Source organism: Protopterus annectens, chromosome 13.part0 (assembly GCF_019279795.1).
Source record: "Protopterus annectens isolate FY-2018-M chromosome 13.part0, PAN1.0, whole genome shotgun sequence".
Taxonomy (NCBI): Eukaryota; Metazoa; Chordata; order Ceratodontiformes; family Protopteridae; genus Protopterus; species Protopterus annectens.
In genome coordinates this window covers 1,263,228,068-1,263,242,021 of record NC_056747.1, presented here as the reverse complement: position 1 = coordinate 1,263,242,021, position 13,954 = coordinate 1,263,228,068, and the positions used below count along the sequence as shown (strand labels likewise).

At 36.8% G+C, this 13,954-nt stretch overlaps 1 protein-coding gene across 4 annotated transcripts in view; it reads left to right on the top strand.

Annotated features, from left to right (window-relative positions):
• MLLT6 (MLLT6, PHD finger containing) overlaps window positions 1-13,954 on the top strand; it is a 2,458,880-nt gene that overhangs the window by 2,241,702 nt on the left and 203,224 nt on the right. For all 4 annotated transcript variants that reach the window (XM_044055280.1, XM_044055279.1, XM_044055278.1 and 1 more), the window contains exon 13: window positions 10,243-10,385. In XM_044055280.1, the coding sequence (XP_043911215.1) occupies window positions 10,243-10,385 (143 nt within the window). The remainder of the gene's footprint in view (window positions 1-10,242; window positions 10,386-13,954) is intronic.

Below are 13,954 nucleotides of genomic sequence, written 5' to 3'. Positions count from 1 at the left end.
TTCTAACCTCGAAGTGCAAAACCATCGAAGGCTTAGAACAGCGATTTTTTTTCCCCAGGGAAAAAAAATCGCTGTTCCAAGAAAACACACACACAACACAAGCACACCAAAGTAAATAATCCACACATATACACTTCACAAAACCCTACTTCTAACCCTACACTAAACCGTACATACACTACTATCTATTCACTTACCTTACCCCAAACCCTAACCCCAAGGTCCGTAACTATCGCACACTCACCTTACCTGCTCCTTAACCCTAAGGTCCATAACTAGCACACACTCACCTTACCCACTCCCTAACGTCCGTAACTATCGCACACTCACCTTACCCGCTCCCTAACGTCCGTAACTATCGCACACTCACCTTACCCACTCCCTAACCCTAAGGTCCGTAACTATCGCACACTCACCTTAACCCCGTCCATTCACACACTTACCTTAACCCGGTCCATAACCTTCGCACCACAGTGGAGGGAATAGTGAAGCCACAGAAACGGCCCACCGAATTCTTTCTTGGGAAAGAATTTGGTGTTCCGCGGCTTCGTGATAATCAGGTTTCGAACTTCCAGTTCGAACATATGGTGTTTAAACTGCTGAAGTTTTGACAAACTGATAGGAACCCGATCTGGGCACTCAGGCTGATGATCTGAACTTTGACCACCACATATCTACAGTAATAAGGAAATCCTTCTATGTGGCACATTTTATAAGTAAAGGCATTGCATCTAGATCTAAGGATGTTATAATTCCATTAAACTTGGCCGTCATCAGACCAGTTATTGAGTACAATGCTCCCTTTAGCATGTACTTCACCAGACACCTGCAACAATTGGCGAGACCACAGAGGTTTTCACTAAAAAATTACAGGGTACACAAAACAAATCTTAAGCGGAAAGACTGAAAGCCCTGTCAGTGTATTCTGTCTCGTACAGGTTGCTAAAGGGGTCACATGCCCCTAGCTCTCAGGGCAGTTTTTGACCCAGCCCTAATGGAAATGCTACACAATCATAAATCAAACTGTACGAGGGTCACATGCTACAGGGATCTTAACCTAGCCTCTGACATGAACAGGTCATGCTGGGAGATGGATACATATCCAAGAGGCTGCCACTTCTGTGGAACAAGCTTCCAGTTCACCTGAAACAGAGACTGTCCCAGACCCTCTTCAAACACAATCTAGTTCAATGGATGGGTGACCACGAATTCATTCCTGGGGTGGCACCCATGTCCCTCCTGGACAGAGGAAGTTGGTATTAACTACCACAGACCCTTAGCTCTGTAAAGTTCACTTACCTAACCATCGACAGTTGGGGTAACTTGGGATAAATATGGCTAGGTTTGTAAGGGCTCTAGGGCTGTTAGCCTTGTAACCCTCTATGATCATATGAATATGCTATTTGGCCCATGTATTTGCAGAGCAAGAGTTGTTTGCATTCTTGATGTTGTCAAAACTGTTTAGGGCAACATAAGACCGTGTGTGTGTGTGTGTGTGTGTGTGTGTGTGTGTGTGTGTGTGTGTGTCTGTGTGTGTGTTGTGTTGTGTTGTGTTGTCTTTTTTCCCTTCTTCCTGTATGCAGGTTTTGTACATAAGGTATCAAGGAGCATCCAAGATATGGAGTATCCATTCTGTGGACACATGAGTTGCAGTGTTTGCAGATGGTGCTGTTTCTTGGCCTAAAGAAACTATGATCTTAATGTACACTGGGGCAGTTTGTTGCTGAGCATGAGGTGGCCAGGTTGAAATCAGTACCTCCACATAAGAAGTCTAGGTTCTTACCTAGAAATGCAGCAGTTATACTCTTGCCTTGAGCTTTGGATAGTGTGTGAAGGAGTTCAGCATTCCAGAATGATCTCAAAGTTGAGTCACTGCATTGATTTAAGGAGAGCTAGTTGAGGTGGTTTAAGGACGTAACAAGGATGCCCCTTAGTACTTCTCACAGAAAGTGTACCAGGCATGGTCCACTTGAAGGAGAACCTACAAAATGCTAGAGTGATTGTATTTCTTAGTGCGTCTGAAAACAAGTATGAGCTAGGAACTGTTGTTGGGGATAGGGCAGTTTGGTTGCCCTGTTCAGCTTGCTTCCACCTTCATCAGTGACATACACCAGCATAAGAAATATAGAAAATGGATGGGGGGGGTTGTGATTTAGGCAGTTTCCCCAAAATGTATTTTCCTTATGCATAGTTTATTCACTGTGAGATTGTGTGATTCCTTTAATTGCATGAATTTCTACCTTATATATGTTTGGGTATCTGGAGCACAGTTTACTATAACTATTTAAAGCCTCAGGACCTGCACTGGCAAGTTCCAAGATGTAGAGACCAAATGGCCAAAAGTCTAAAACTTCCATATATCAAGTTTGAGATTGCCATTTCTTGAAACATCACAGAAGAACAAAAAAATAAAAAACAAACTAACTATAAAAAATCAAAACCCGAGGCCTGCTGTGAGCAAAAAACCCACAAATTTAATGATGAGCTTTTCGTCTGCCTCTATGGACAGATTTCTTCAGATAAAATGAAATAGTAAAACACTTCTTTTATAAAATCTACTAAGTCACATGTATTGAAACAACCAATAATCCAGGTCAAACGAGAGTGTTTACAAGTGCTAAGCAACCAGTACTACATTCCTCTGCTATTTAAAGTTACATTGCATGAAAGTAACACTAACCTAAAATAAAATACCAGACTCTGTTACTAAAAAATAAAGAGTAAACAAATTAACATAAAAATTATATACAATGCATACCAAAAATTCCATACATAAAAATATTTCAAATATGTTCATAAAATTTATGTTACCTACATAAACTCTTTAATTTTAATAAACAAGTAATAGCACACATGTCATTCATGCCCGGAAAACTATAGGCATTCAATGACAGTTGCCAGTATAGTATAATTCTAGTTCTTCTAATTTCAGAGATGATGGTCTTCCTCTATCATCCACTGGAGTTTGATCTATAACAGTAAACTTAAAAGTGTGACCAGGAAATGCTACAATGTGTTTGGCTAAGGCGTTCTCAATCTTTTGATGGTCAATTGCGTAAAGATCTTTATTTGTACGATCTCAGAGTCTACGCTCCATCTTTCCTATATAGAACGCTGCACATGTTACACACTTAGCTAAGTAAACTATTAGTTTCAAGTTACAACTGAATTTTTTCTCTAAAAAGTAATGTTTGTTCCTTACTTCAAATTTGTTGCCTGTGTTAATGTACTTGCAGTATTTACACGTTACATTTGGACATCCCCGGGAAATTGTGTGTTCTGTCCTTTTTAGTCTCTAATGAATTTTTCAAGTTACTACCTCGCCTATATGTTATTTTTGGTTTGGTACTCGCTTTGTCCATAATAGACATGTCAGAATGTAAAAGGTTCCAATTCTTGTGTAAAATGTTTGAGACCATAACGCTGCTAACATTAAAAGTGGTAATAAAGGTAGTGTTGTAGTCCTTAACTTCTTTATTGTCTAGTGAAGTTAATTGAAAGTCTGCTGTAGTTGGTGAATGGTAGACTATATTGTCACCAAATTCATTATGTATGTCTTTTGCAGCTAATAAAGGAACATAGAAGCCTACAGATCTCTTGTGTTTGACTTCTTCAACTAGGGACTCTATTAACTCTCTAGGGTAGTCCCTTTGAAGAAATAAATTGCTCAAATACTGGCATTCTATGTTAAAATCCTCTAATGAGACAATTCTTGCTGCTCTTACCAGTTGTCCCTTCACCACTGATCTTTTTTGGTGGTGAGGGTGGCAGCTGGAAAAATGCAAGAATGAATTAGAATAGGTCTTTTTTCTATGAATTTTGGCTAAATACCTATTTGAAATCCTATCTTTTTTAAGATTAATATCTAGATAGTCAATAGATGTCTCATCAAAGTTAAAAGTGAACTGATGCCAGAAGATGAGTTGAAGTAATTAACTAGTTCAGTGGCCTGAATCCGGTTCCCAAGGAATAGAATAAAAGTATCGTCCAAGTAACGAGTGTAAAAAAACTATTCTTTGCATAATAACTGGAACCTTAAAAATGTTCTCCCTCTCCCAATATGCCATCACAAAGTTGGCAAGGCTAGCTCCACAGGGTGACCCCATGGCTACTCCGATTTTTTGGAGGTAGAACTTTATCAAATGAAAAATAGTTGTTAGTGAGAATAATGTCCAGTAGAATATCAACTAAGTATAATTCCAAAGGTGTTGCCCCTCTCTCTCTTAACATCAAGTTAGCCCATTCTATTCCTTCCTGGTGTGGAATAGAAGTGTATAAGTCTTTGATGTCTGTTGTTATAAAGTTCTGGTCAGTGTTATAAATAAGCTTGTTAGTTTTTTCTAAGAATGTCCAGGAGTCTTTGCATATTTGTTGTTCGTGATGTAGATATTTCTGTAGTATCGAATCTACTACTTTGGCACAAGTGTACATGATGGAGTTACGGGCATTAATTAAAGGTCTCATTGGTGGATTGGTGAGGCTTGTATGGATTTTCGGGATTCCAAACATCATCAGAATCCTAGGAAAAGGCATAGACATGTAATTGAACAGGTCTAAATTGATTTTAACTTCGATGAACAAATCATTCAGGTAGCCTTTGATGCGGTTATAAGCTACATGTATTAATTTTTTCTGTTCTATGTTTCCTTTTCCTAGCAAAATTGTTAGATTTAATTTTCAAACAAAATGTTTAATGTCCATTAAGGTTTTAGCAACGTTTAGATGTTGAGAAGGGAGGAAGGTCTGACCTTTAGATAAAACATTCAACATCATGGGATCTATATCAATAGATGAGTAATTGTAGATTTTAAAGTCACCAATCAAGTTTGTCACAATGGTTGGTTGGCAGGATCTTCTTGGAATCACCGTCTCTGTTGGTGGTTCCGTTGTTTGTTCCTGGTTCTCTGATATTGATTCTGTTTCGGTACTGCTCCTGCGTGTTTCACATTGTGAAGTGAAAATTTGATTTATTCACTTTGTTGTTTTCTATGTTGTTGGTGTTACTGGTGTTGTTGACGTTACAAATACATTCGCACCTTCTTAATACAGTAGTGTTATTGAATTCTTCATCTATGATATCCTCGCCTGTCGAGTTGATCTCACTTCTAAGAACCTGCATATTGTCGCTCTGGTTACTGTTGGTATATAAATTCCAATTCTGTGTCGGCGGGGGTGGGGGTGTGTGGATAGGCTAAGCCCTGTTGGTAAGCCACCAGGGAAGTAAATACTGTGGGAAGAAATAGCAAGGGAATTGTTATGGCCAGGCTTGTATAGGCCCTAGTGCTGATAGCCTAGTACCAACCTATGAGCCACATCTTGTTGGATTTTCATAGATTTATTACTTTTTAACTTTTCTAGATGTTGTTCTAAACTCCTGCAAATTGTAGAACAGTCATAGTTGTATCTTGAATAATCTAGGTCGTTAAGTATGGAATTTTGTAGTGCAGTTGAATCTTTTGTAAGGGTGTCAATATACAGAGAATAATGTTTAATCATCAATTCTGGAAGTTTAAGCCCTTGTTGGTTGAAAAATGAAAGCAAGTCTTTATGGAAAACTCAATTAGAAATCAGTCCAGTTGGATATAGGTAAGACCTTAGCCCTTTTGGGACTATTTGTAAATGCAGGCATTCTTGGAAGTAAGAAACTTCCAATTGTAACTTCTTAAGTTTCAAAAGCTTCTGATCTAAAAGTTTCAGTCTGTCACAAATGTTAGTGTCACTGACCTGATTGAATTCTGTGCTTCCAGCCGGTTGTCCCTGGTTGTCTGATGTATTTGAGATGAGTGAAACTGGTCTATTGATCCACTCATTAAAGTTAAGGACCCCAATAAGCCCCGAAGCACTCATAGGCTGTAATGAATGAAAAGTCTGGTTAGCGACATTCGTAGTATTCAACACTGCTGTCCCAGGTTGCAAAATGGTGTTAGAAGACAAATTAGCCTCAGCATTTTGAAAAACTCCAGTAGAAGTGTCCATAGTAGTCACCGAAGTTGAAGTATGTTGCCCACATGAGATAGAAAGGGACGGTGAGCTGTTTGGCGAAGAACTGCTGTTTCCGCTGGGTCCAGGAGCCTCAGGAAATGAAAAAACATTCACCCTGTTGTTGCTTTGGTTACTGGTGCAAAGCATGACATTCGGTTGGTTCTGGAGGTAGTCTAGACCATCCAAACAAGTAGCTAGCGTTTCCACTCATTGTGAAAGCACTTCTATGAGTGCTGTCAAGTTTAAAACTTGCGACTGTGTTTGTAACAATAAATTAGGGCTGATCGGGCTTGCAGGTCCACCAGAAGCCATAACAAACTAGCACAGAAGAACAAAAAAATAAAAAACTAACTATAAAAAAGCACATTTTTTTCAATATGTTTTAATGTTTCAATACATGTGACTTAGATTTTATAAAGGAAGTGTTTTACTATTTCATTTTATCTGAAGAAGTCTGTCCACAGAGGCAGACGAAAAGTGCTTCAGTAAATTTCTGTTTTTTTTTTTTTGCTCACAGCAGGCCTCAGGTTTTGATTTCTTGAAATAATATTCTTGAAATAATATTCCCTTCTGAGATTGCCATTTCTTGAAATATTATTCCCTTTTCTTCAAGGTATGGTGATCTTGCACTTCATGTATATATATATATATATATATATATATATATATATATATATATATATATATATATATATAAAGTTTAGGTGGTGTGGTGGTGTGGCAGGCTTGCCCCATTACATTAAAGGTATAGGGGGTTTGCCTCCTTTAAAAAATAAGTTTGAAGATGAAGCCAGATGTTCAGTATTTTCTGTTTTCCTGTATTTTTTGGTATTGTTCCTTTTAAACAGCAAGCTTAAAGGACAAGAGTTATGTTTAATATTCCTGTGTCATTTTTTCTATATCTCAGGACTCTCAACAAAGTGAGTTTGGAGAGTTCACTATGGAGCCATATTTTTCTGATCCCTTTTACAACAAAAGTTGTCGAAGCACATACATGAAGTTTTTATTTCATAAGCCTTAAGAGGTCCTACCCTGTTCCAGTTAATATTTAAGGGCAAGCTATTTTAAAAGTGCTTTATGGTATGCACCCCTCACGTTTCAAAATGCTAAGTAGTTTGAAGAGTTCAAAGGTTAGATGGTGCAGTGGTGCAGCGGTAGCATTGTTGTCTCACAGCAAGAGGTTCTCTGGTTTGATTCACGGCTGGGGTGCCTTGTGTGCAGAGCCTGCATGTCCTCCCTGTGTTCGTGTGGGTTTTCACCGAGTCCTCCAGTTACCATGTTACAAAGACATGCGTCTGGACAGTTTCTCCCCGGGCCTCCACTGAAAATTGGCTTTGTTCCAAGTCAGACTTTCCCTATAAATAAATATTAAATAAAATAAAATAAATTAAGGTTGTATTTCAGGTCAGATGGCTGTGAATTCTAAGGCAGTATGAAATAATTGTTTTGTTTTTGCAAATGTACGGTTTTATGGACTGGTCCAGTCAGCTTACATTACAGGGTGGTCAGGGGTGCTTTTGGAAATGTTTAAATGCTACATTTTTTGTTTAGTACAGCCTAAGAAATCCACTTCAGTAAAACTTTGAGTAAGTAATTGCTTTAGCAAATAAATGTTACGTGTAACTTTTAACTCAAGCCAGTGTGGCCACAGTGTCATATGTATGTATGTATATGTATATGAATATAAATATATATATATATATATATATATATATATATATATATATATATATATATATAGATATATATATATATATATATATATATATATATATATTTTTTTTTTTTTATTTTCATCTGTATTTCATAATAGACTGGCAGGCACACCCCAGTCATATCCAGTGTTAGCAAACTTGAAAAAAAAAAAAACTCAAGGCATATTACACTTGGGAAGGCTTTCACCAAGCACAAGATCTAACAACAAAAAATAGTTTTGTATCGCATTATTTTGATCATACTTTTGATTTATAGATTGACTAGTTAGCCCATAAATGTTTCCCTTGGCTGTTGTCTGTTGGAATGCTAATAAGGTAAACGTTTATTTAAAAAAAAAAACATGCTTAAAATGCATACAAAAGTGTGGTACATTTATTTAAAGAACTGTGGGCGTTAACAAATGTTTTGCATATTTTTTCTCTTAAGAAACCGCCAGTGTTTAACTTCAAACGTAAACAGATTTTTACTCTTCTGGCCACCAAAGTTCTCTTCAAACTCTTTGTGAGTTCAGCATAATTAAACACAGTGCTTTTTGCTTTCCTACATGTTTCACTTTGACAGGATGAAAATGGTATTGTATTCTGATTTAACACATTGGAAAATTGCTGTGAATTGTTATCCATGGTGCCTCTTGCTGTTCTTGCAGATGTTTCTCATGCTCCATTAACCAGAGTGGGTCAGACATGTCTTCATTTTAATGGGGACTTGACTGTGAGCATCTATGATCTACCTACACTGTAGTATTTCATTATGTCGTTTTCAGAGTACCCCCCACCCCCAAAAGCAGGAACGCAGCAGAGCTAAAAGTAACTTTCTTTCTGCCTTCTATCTATGCCATTCATCTGTCATCTTACATTACAGAAAGAAAGTCAGGATGCTGTCTTTCAGTCAGTGTTCGCTAAATGTTGTATGTTTTTATATGTTTTTGAAAGCTGACAAAACACTGCACTTTTTTTCCTTTGTAACTTGTACATAGATCAGATAATGTTCCATAAACTAGAAAGAATTATGATTGGGTCTCCGACTGTAACCCCCTCCCCCCCCCATCATGTGTTCTCTACGTGGATGCCAACATTCACCTCTTGAACGTCACTCTCAAGGTGAATTTTTTTGGCATCCACATCTTAAACACAAAGTAAAGTAGATATGATAGAAAACCTGATCATAATCTTTTATGTTAAACTCTGTGCAACTCTTTGTATATTTTCCTTTACATTAGTTGACTGTTTTAATTATGTATTGACATTTATACTGTTTTACTTCTGTTTTGCCGAATTAGAGTAATGTCATATTATAAAAGCTCCTGCCTTTTTCCGTTTCTGTATATGCAACCGTTGAACACCATTCCGAATCCTTGATTTTCACCAGTTATTTGTTACATTTCAGTGGCTGAATAAAGTGTGTGCCTTCATACACCCACAACTTCTTTGCAAACGAATTCTGGGCAAAGCCAAAAAGTAATGGGACTACAACGGGCCAAAATCAGGGGCAATTTGTAGGTGTTACTCTAATTCACTTAAAAAAGTTAATAGAACAACAGATTTTGCATCAGCATGAATTTTCTGAACAGTAATAAGTATGAAACTCTAAGGTCTGGCATTATTGATTGACTGTAATCCTCAGTGATGTATTAAAAGATTAAACATTTTACATGGAGCAGGGCAAAAATACGAGAAAAAATTGTGGACAGTTGAGAAGTGCATCTACCTTACCTAAATAGCTCACTACCTGAAGACACAAGAGTCTAGGCATTGTTAACTGTCCTTTTCAGTACAGTCAGAATATACAATTAAATGAAATCCTTCATTGACTGAAGTGGGTTATGTCTTAATGTTTAAAATACAGTGTTTGTAAATTCAGATCATTGAAGTCTAGAAGAAAATGTTTCAAATAGACTTATGTATTACACTCTTTGACTCTTCTAAAATAAAAGTCATCATTATTAGATATTTCAGGTCAGTATTTTAAAAATTATTTTCTTCTGCATTACCCCAGAGGAAGAACCCACCAGTTTGTTTCTACTGTTTTTTTTCTGTGTCAGCTTTGTTAAGTTCCCATGCTCCGACTCTGATTGTCTAATTTGCATTTTAAGGGGCCAAAATTTAAGCCAGTGCAAACCAGTATGGTTCAACCAGTTTGGGCTGGCTGCATTTAATTTTCCCACTGCTCTTAACTACCCAGGATTTGTTTAGAAAGCTGTTTTTGTATGTACAAACTTCAGTATGAACTATGAAAAGAAGACTTCATCACAGTTAGCTCTTCAGAGCTGTTACCTATGGATTCCATTGAGTTACATGTTTCATTCCCTTGTTTATTTCCTTTAAGTGTGTGTGTGTGTGTGTGTGTGTGTGTGTGTGTGTGTGTGTGTGTGTGTGTGTGTGTGTGTGTAAGGGGGTGGTATGTAATTTTAGGTCTTAGCTTCTCTATTTCAGTTAATAAAAAGAAGATGGGAAGTGGTCCCTGTTTAATTCACTTCCTCACTGTGTTGTTTGACTGAAATACAGTGTTTAATGGGGTGACAGAATTATTTTGCTTGCATTACAGGTCACCCATCAGTAGCCTCCCAACCCTGTTTGACCAGACAGTTTCATGTAGTAGTAGCAGTCAGGTGGATAATGCAGCTACTACGACATCGGACATAGAGCTACTTCTGGAAAAACATGAGAATGGAGACACAGGTGTTAACAGTAAGTGCATCATGTTTCATTTGGCTGTGGCTTGGGGCTTCCATTTTGCTAATATGTTCATTGGCATGCACCGTAGACTAGACCATGTTTCAGCATGCAAGTTTAGGCTTCTACATGATTCTTAATACTGTGCAACAGTTCAAACCAAACTTCCCTGCAGCGTTCCTTGATTTCTTTGGCAGAATTTTCTGATCTCTGCTGTGTGACTTACTAAACTCTGTAACTTAGCACAGTTTAGCTATTTAGTAAAATGAGTGATGTCAGTGTTATTGCACTCCTAACTCCACAACATATATGGTGGCAAAGAGTGAAGTTGCAACTGTTACTGAGTATTTGTATCAGAATTTAGCCCAAACACAGCATTTGCATGCAAATTATCAATGTATGTCTATATTTTATTTTATTTTTATTTTATTTGACATTTGTTGAGAGGGAGAGTCCGACTGAGCAAATGCCCCTTTTCAGTGGAGGCCCGGGGAAAAAAGCTCCACGGTACAACTCATCATGAAAAATTACAAGACTGAAGTAAAATGCAGTAAAATATACAATAAAAGTGATTAAGCAATTGTCCATAATAGTACAAGTAAGAGGAAAAACAGCAACAGAGACATCTGCAGTAAGTAGTAGGTATAGAATTAGGTAATAACTAAAAACTGACAAAAAAAACACATTAGGGTTGTCATTAGTAAACAACTGTACAGTACACCTACAGTAGGTGTAGGTGTTTAATGTAAAAAACAAATTGCAATTAGGTAGCAGGGTTCCATAACCTGGAAGTGAAGGAGCACACTGAGTAGTAGATGATAGTTTTGTCATAATAAGGAAGTTGGTTTAGATAAGAGAATCAGAGGGACAAGAGGAATAGGAAGGGAAAACACAATTTATCTCATCTCATAAAAACGTATATCTCATCTATATAGATATATCTTTATATGTTGATATAGATATAAAAACATATATCTCATCTATATAGGTATATCTTTATATATTGATATAGATATAAAAACATATATGCCATCTATATAGATATATCTGTATATATTGATGTAGACATATGAATCTACTGACGTTAGTCTGAAGTTCAGTAGAGTGATATGAAAAACATCTACTATTAAAGGTAAAAAAAATTATACCCTAACACGCATGTTCCAAGGCATAAGCTCAGAACATGAAAAACAGAACTACTTTTTATGCAGGGGACAACATCCATGCACCTCCTTTACCCTCTGCTAATTATATATACTAATTCCAAGATTGCACAGTTCCAGGGGAAGGGCCATGTTCCCCAACACCGGGGATTGTTTTTTTTTTTTTTTTTTTTTTGAACAAGAAACATCTGTATTAAGTTATCAATTATGACATTGATAATCATACATTATGTAAATGAAAACAAACCATGTTGACATATTTTTAGTTGCAAACATTATACATCACTTATAATCTATCCAATCATTGTCAGTCAAACATTACATAGCTCATTCAAATTCTGCCTTCTTTTAAACCTTATTCCTCCTCCAAAACGTTATTCTGCATGTATTGTTTCCACAATTCCCATTTTTACTGTGTAATTTGTTCCTACCCATTCCTAAAGATTCCACTTTCAGTTGTCTTATCCCTGTTACTATATTCACTGCTTGTAGAACAGTTGGTTTAGACTTTGATTTCCATTTTCTAGTAATTGCTTTTTTAAAAGCCACCATAATTAAACTCAACAAGGCCTTAGTATGTCTAGACAATTGCTGCTCTGTATCATAGCTCAAAAAATGATTTCATTAGTTATACCAATTTGCTCACATGGTATTTCTGATAGAGTAGTCTGCAGGGAATTTTTAAAGTTTGCCAACTCATTACACTCACAAAAATATGTTCCCAATTATCTTTCTTCACCACCACACCTCCATCATTTGCTATCTATCTACTTGAGAAAAAATACTTTGGAGTCTACTTGAGGTATAAAAATACCTATGTAAATATTTTCAAGCAAAGATCCTAAATCTTCTAGACTTTGTTGCATGTTTGAGAGTCTTACATATATCCACTTTTGTTTCTTTGTGTATCGCTTGTCCAATCTCTGTTCCCAAACGTTTCTAACCTCCTCTGATTGATTCATAGGTTTATAGATTAGTACTAAGCTAACTGCCCTTGCGAGCCATTTTAAGCCTAGCCAGTTATCCCTTGTGAGGCTCAAACTCTGCACCTTGTGTTTGTAAGGCAAACTCCTTAACCATTAGGCCACCCACCCTACCCCTTATACTTATGCCATATTTTATATGTTTGTAATTGTTAATTGCTCTGTTGATCAAATTGTAATGACTGTCGGTATATTTTAACTGTGGAGCTTTTCTCCCAGGGCCTCCACTGAAAATGGACTTATGTCCAGTCGGACACTCCCAGTCAACAAATGTAAATAAATAAATAAATAAAATTTATATGCTCTACTAATTTTTTTTTTTTTTAAAGCAGTATCTCTTCTAGATTCTACTGAAAACTCTACCAGTGTTGGTCTTTTGCTTAGGATCCCCCTCTTTCTTTCTCTTTGCTTATACTCTGATATCAATCCTTGATAGGGAAGGCAATCTCTAGCCTGCAGTGCAAATAAATTCTTGGCATCTTCCCATTCTGTTACCTTTCCCTCTCTAATTATTTTCTCTGAATACCTTGGTTTCTTTGCCAGATTTCTCCAGTAAATTCTAGCCAACCCCGGGGGATTGTTGATCGTGCACATCTCTCGCCATCTGTTTTGTCTATCAAAGTACATCAATAAAACATATGTCAAACTAAGCCACATTTGACTAAAACGAATGCATGCATATATCCCATATGCATGTGTGTGATTATATATGTGTGCATGCGTGTGTGTGTGTGTGTGTGTGTGTGTGTGTGTGTGTGTGTGTGTGTGTGTGTATGTGAATGTATATATATATATATATATATATAGGTCCACTTCTTAATTTCGAAATTACAAAATCCAGAAGTTCTGTATATCGAACTGAGAACCTTGAGATCTTGTACCCCCCCCCCTTGTACGTACCTCTTAAGCCAGTTCTGAAAGAAAGAAAGCTTTTTAAATAAGTATACTGCTATGTGTGTTTTTATGGCAATAGCCTTTTATGTTTTTTGTCTTAAAAGAAAGCTGTGCCTTTACATTTTTATGTCTATTGTACTTGAATGTTTTTTATTGGTAGACATTTAATTGATTGCATTTTAAATATTTGTGATGCTGCTGATTTTTTGTATGGTGTGAAGAAGCAATTTTATGGTGAAAGCGCTCACCTGTGCTTGAATAAGAGTATGTTTGGATTTTACACTGCTCTTTGCATCTGCTTTTTATCGGTTTGCGGTGCTGCTGTTCTACATTTCTGTTCATACTGCTTGGTTTGTGGTTGAGCACAGCTTCACAGTCAGCAGGACTTGTTTTACCATATATGTATATTATGTTTATGCATTTTTATTGTCAGTGTATTTGTGTTAGGTATGTAATGCAAGGCTGGATACAGAAGTAGGCATACCACATTTAATACAAATGAGCACACAGTATCAAAAATGTGTTGTTTGACAAGAGATGGTAT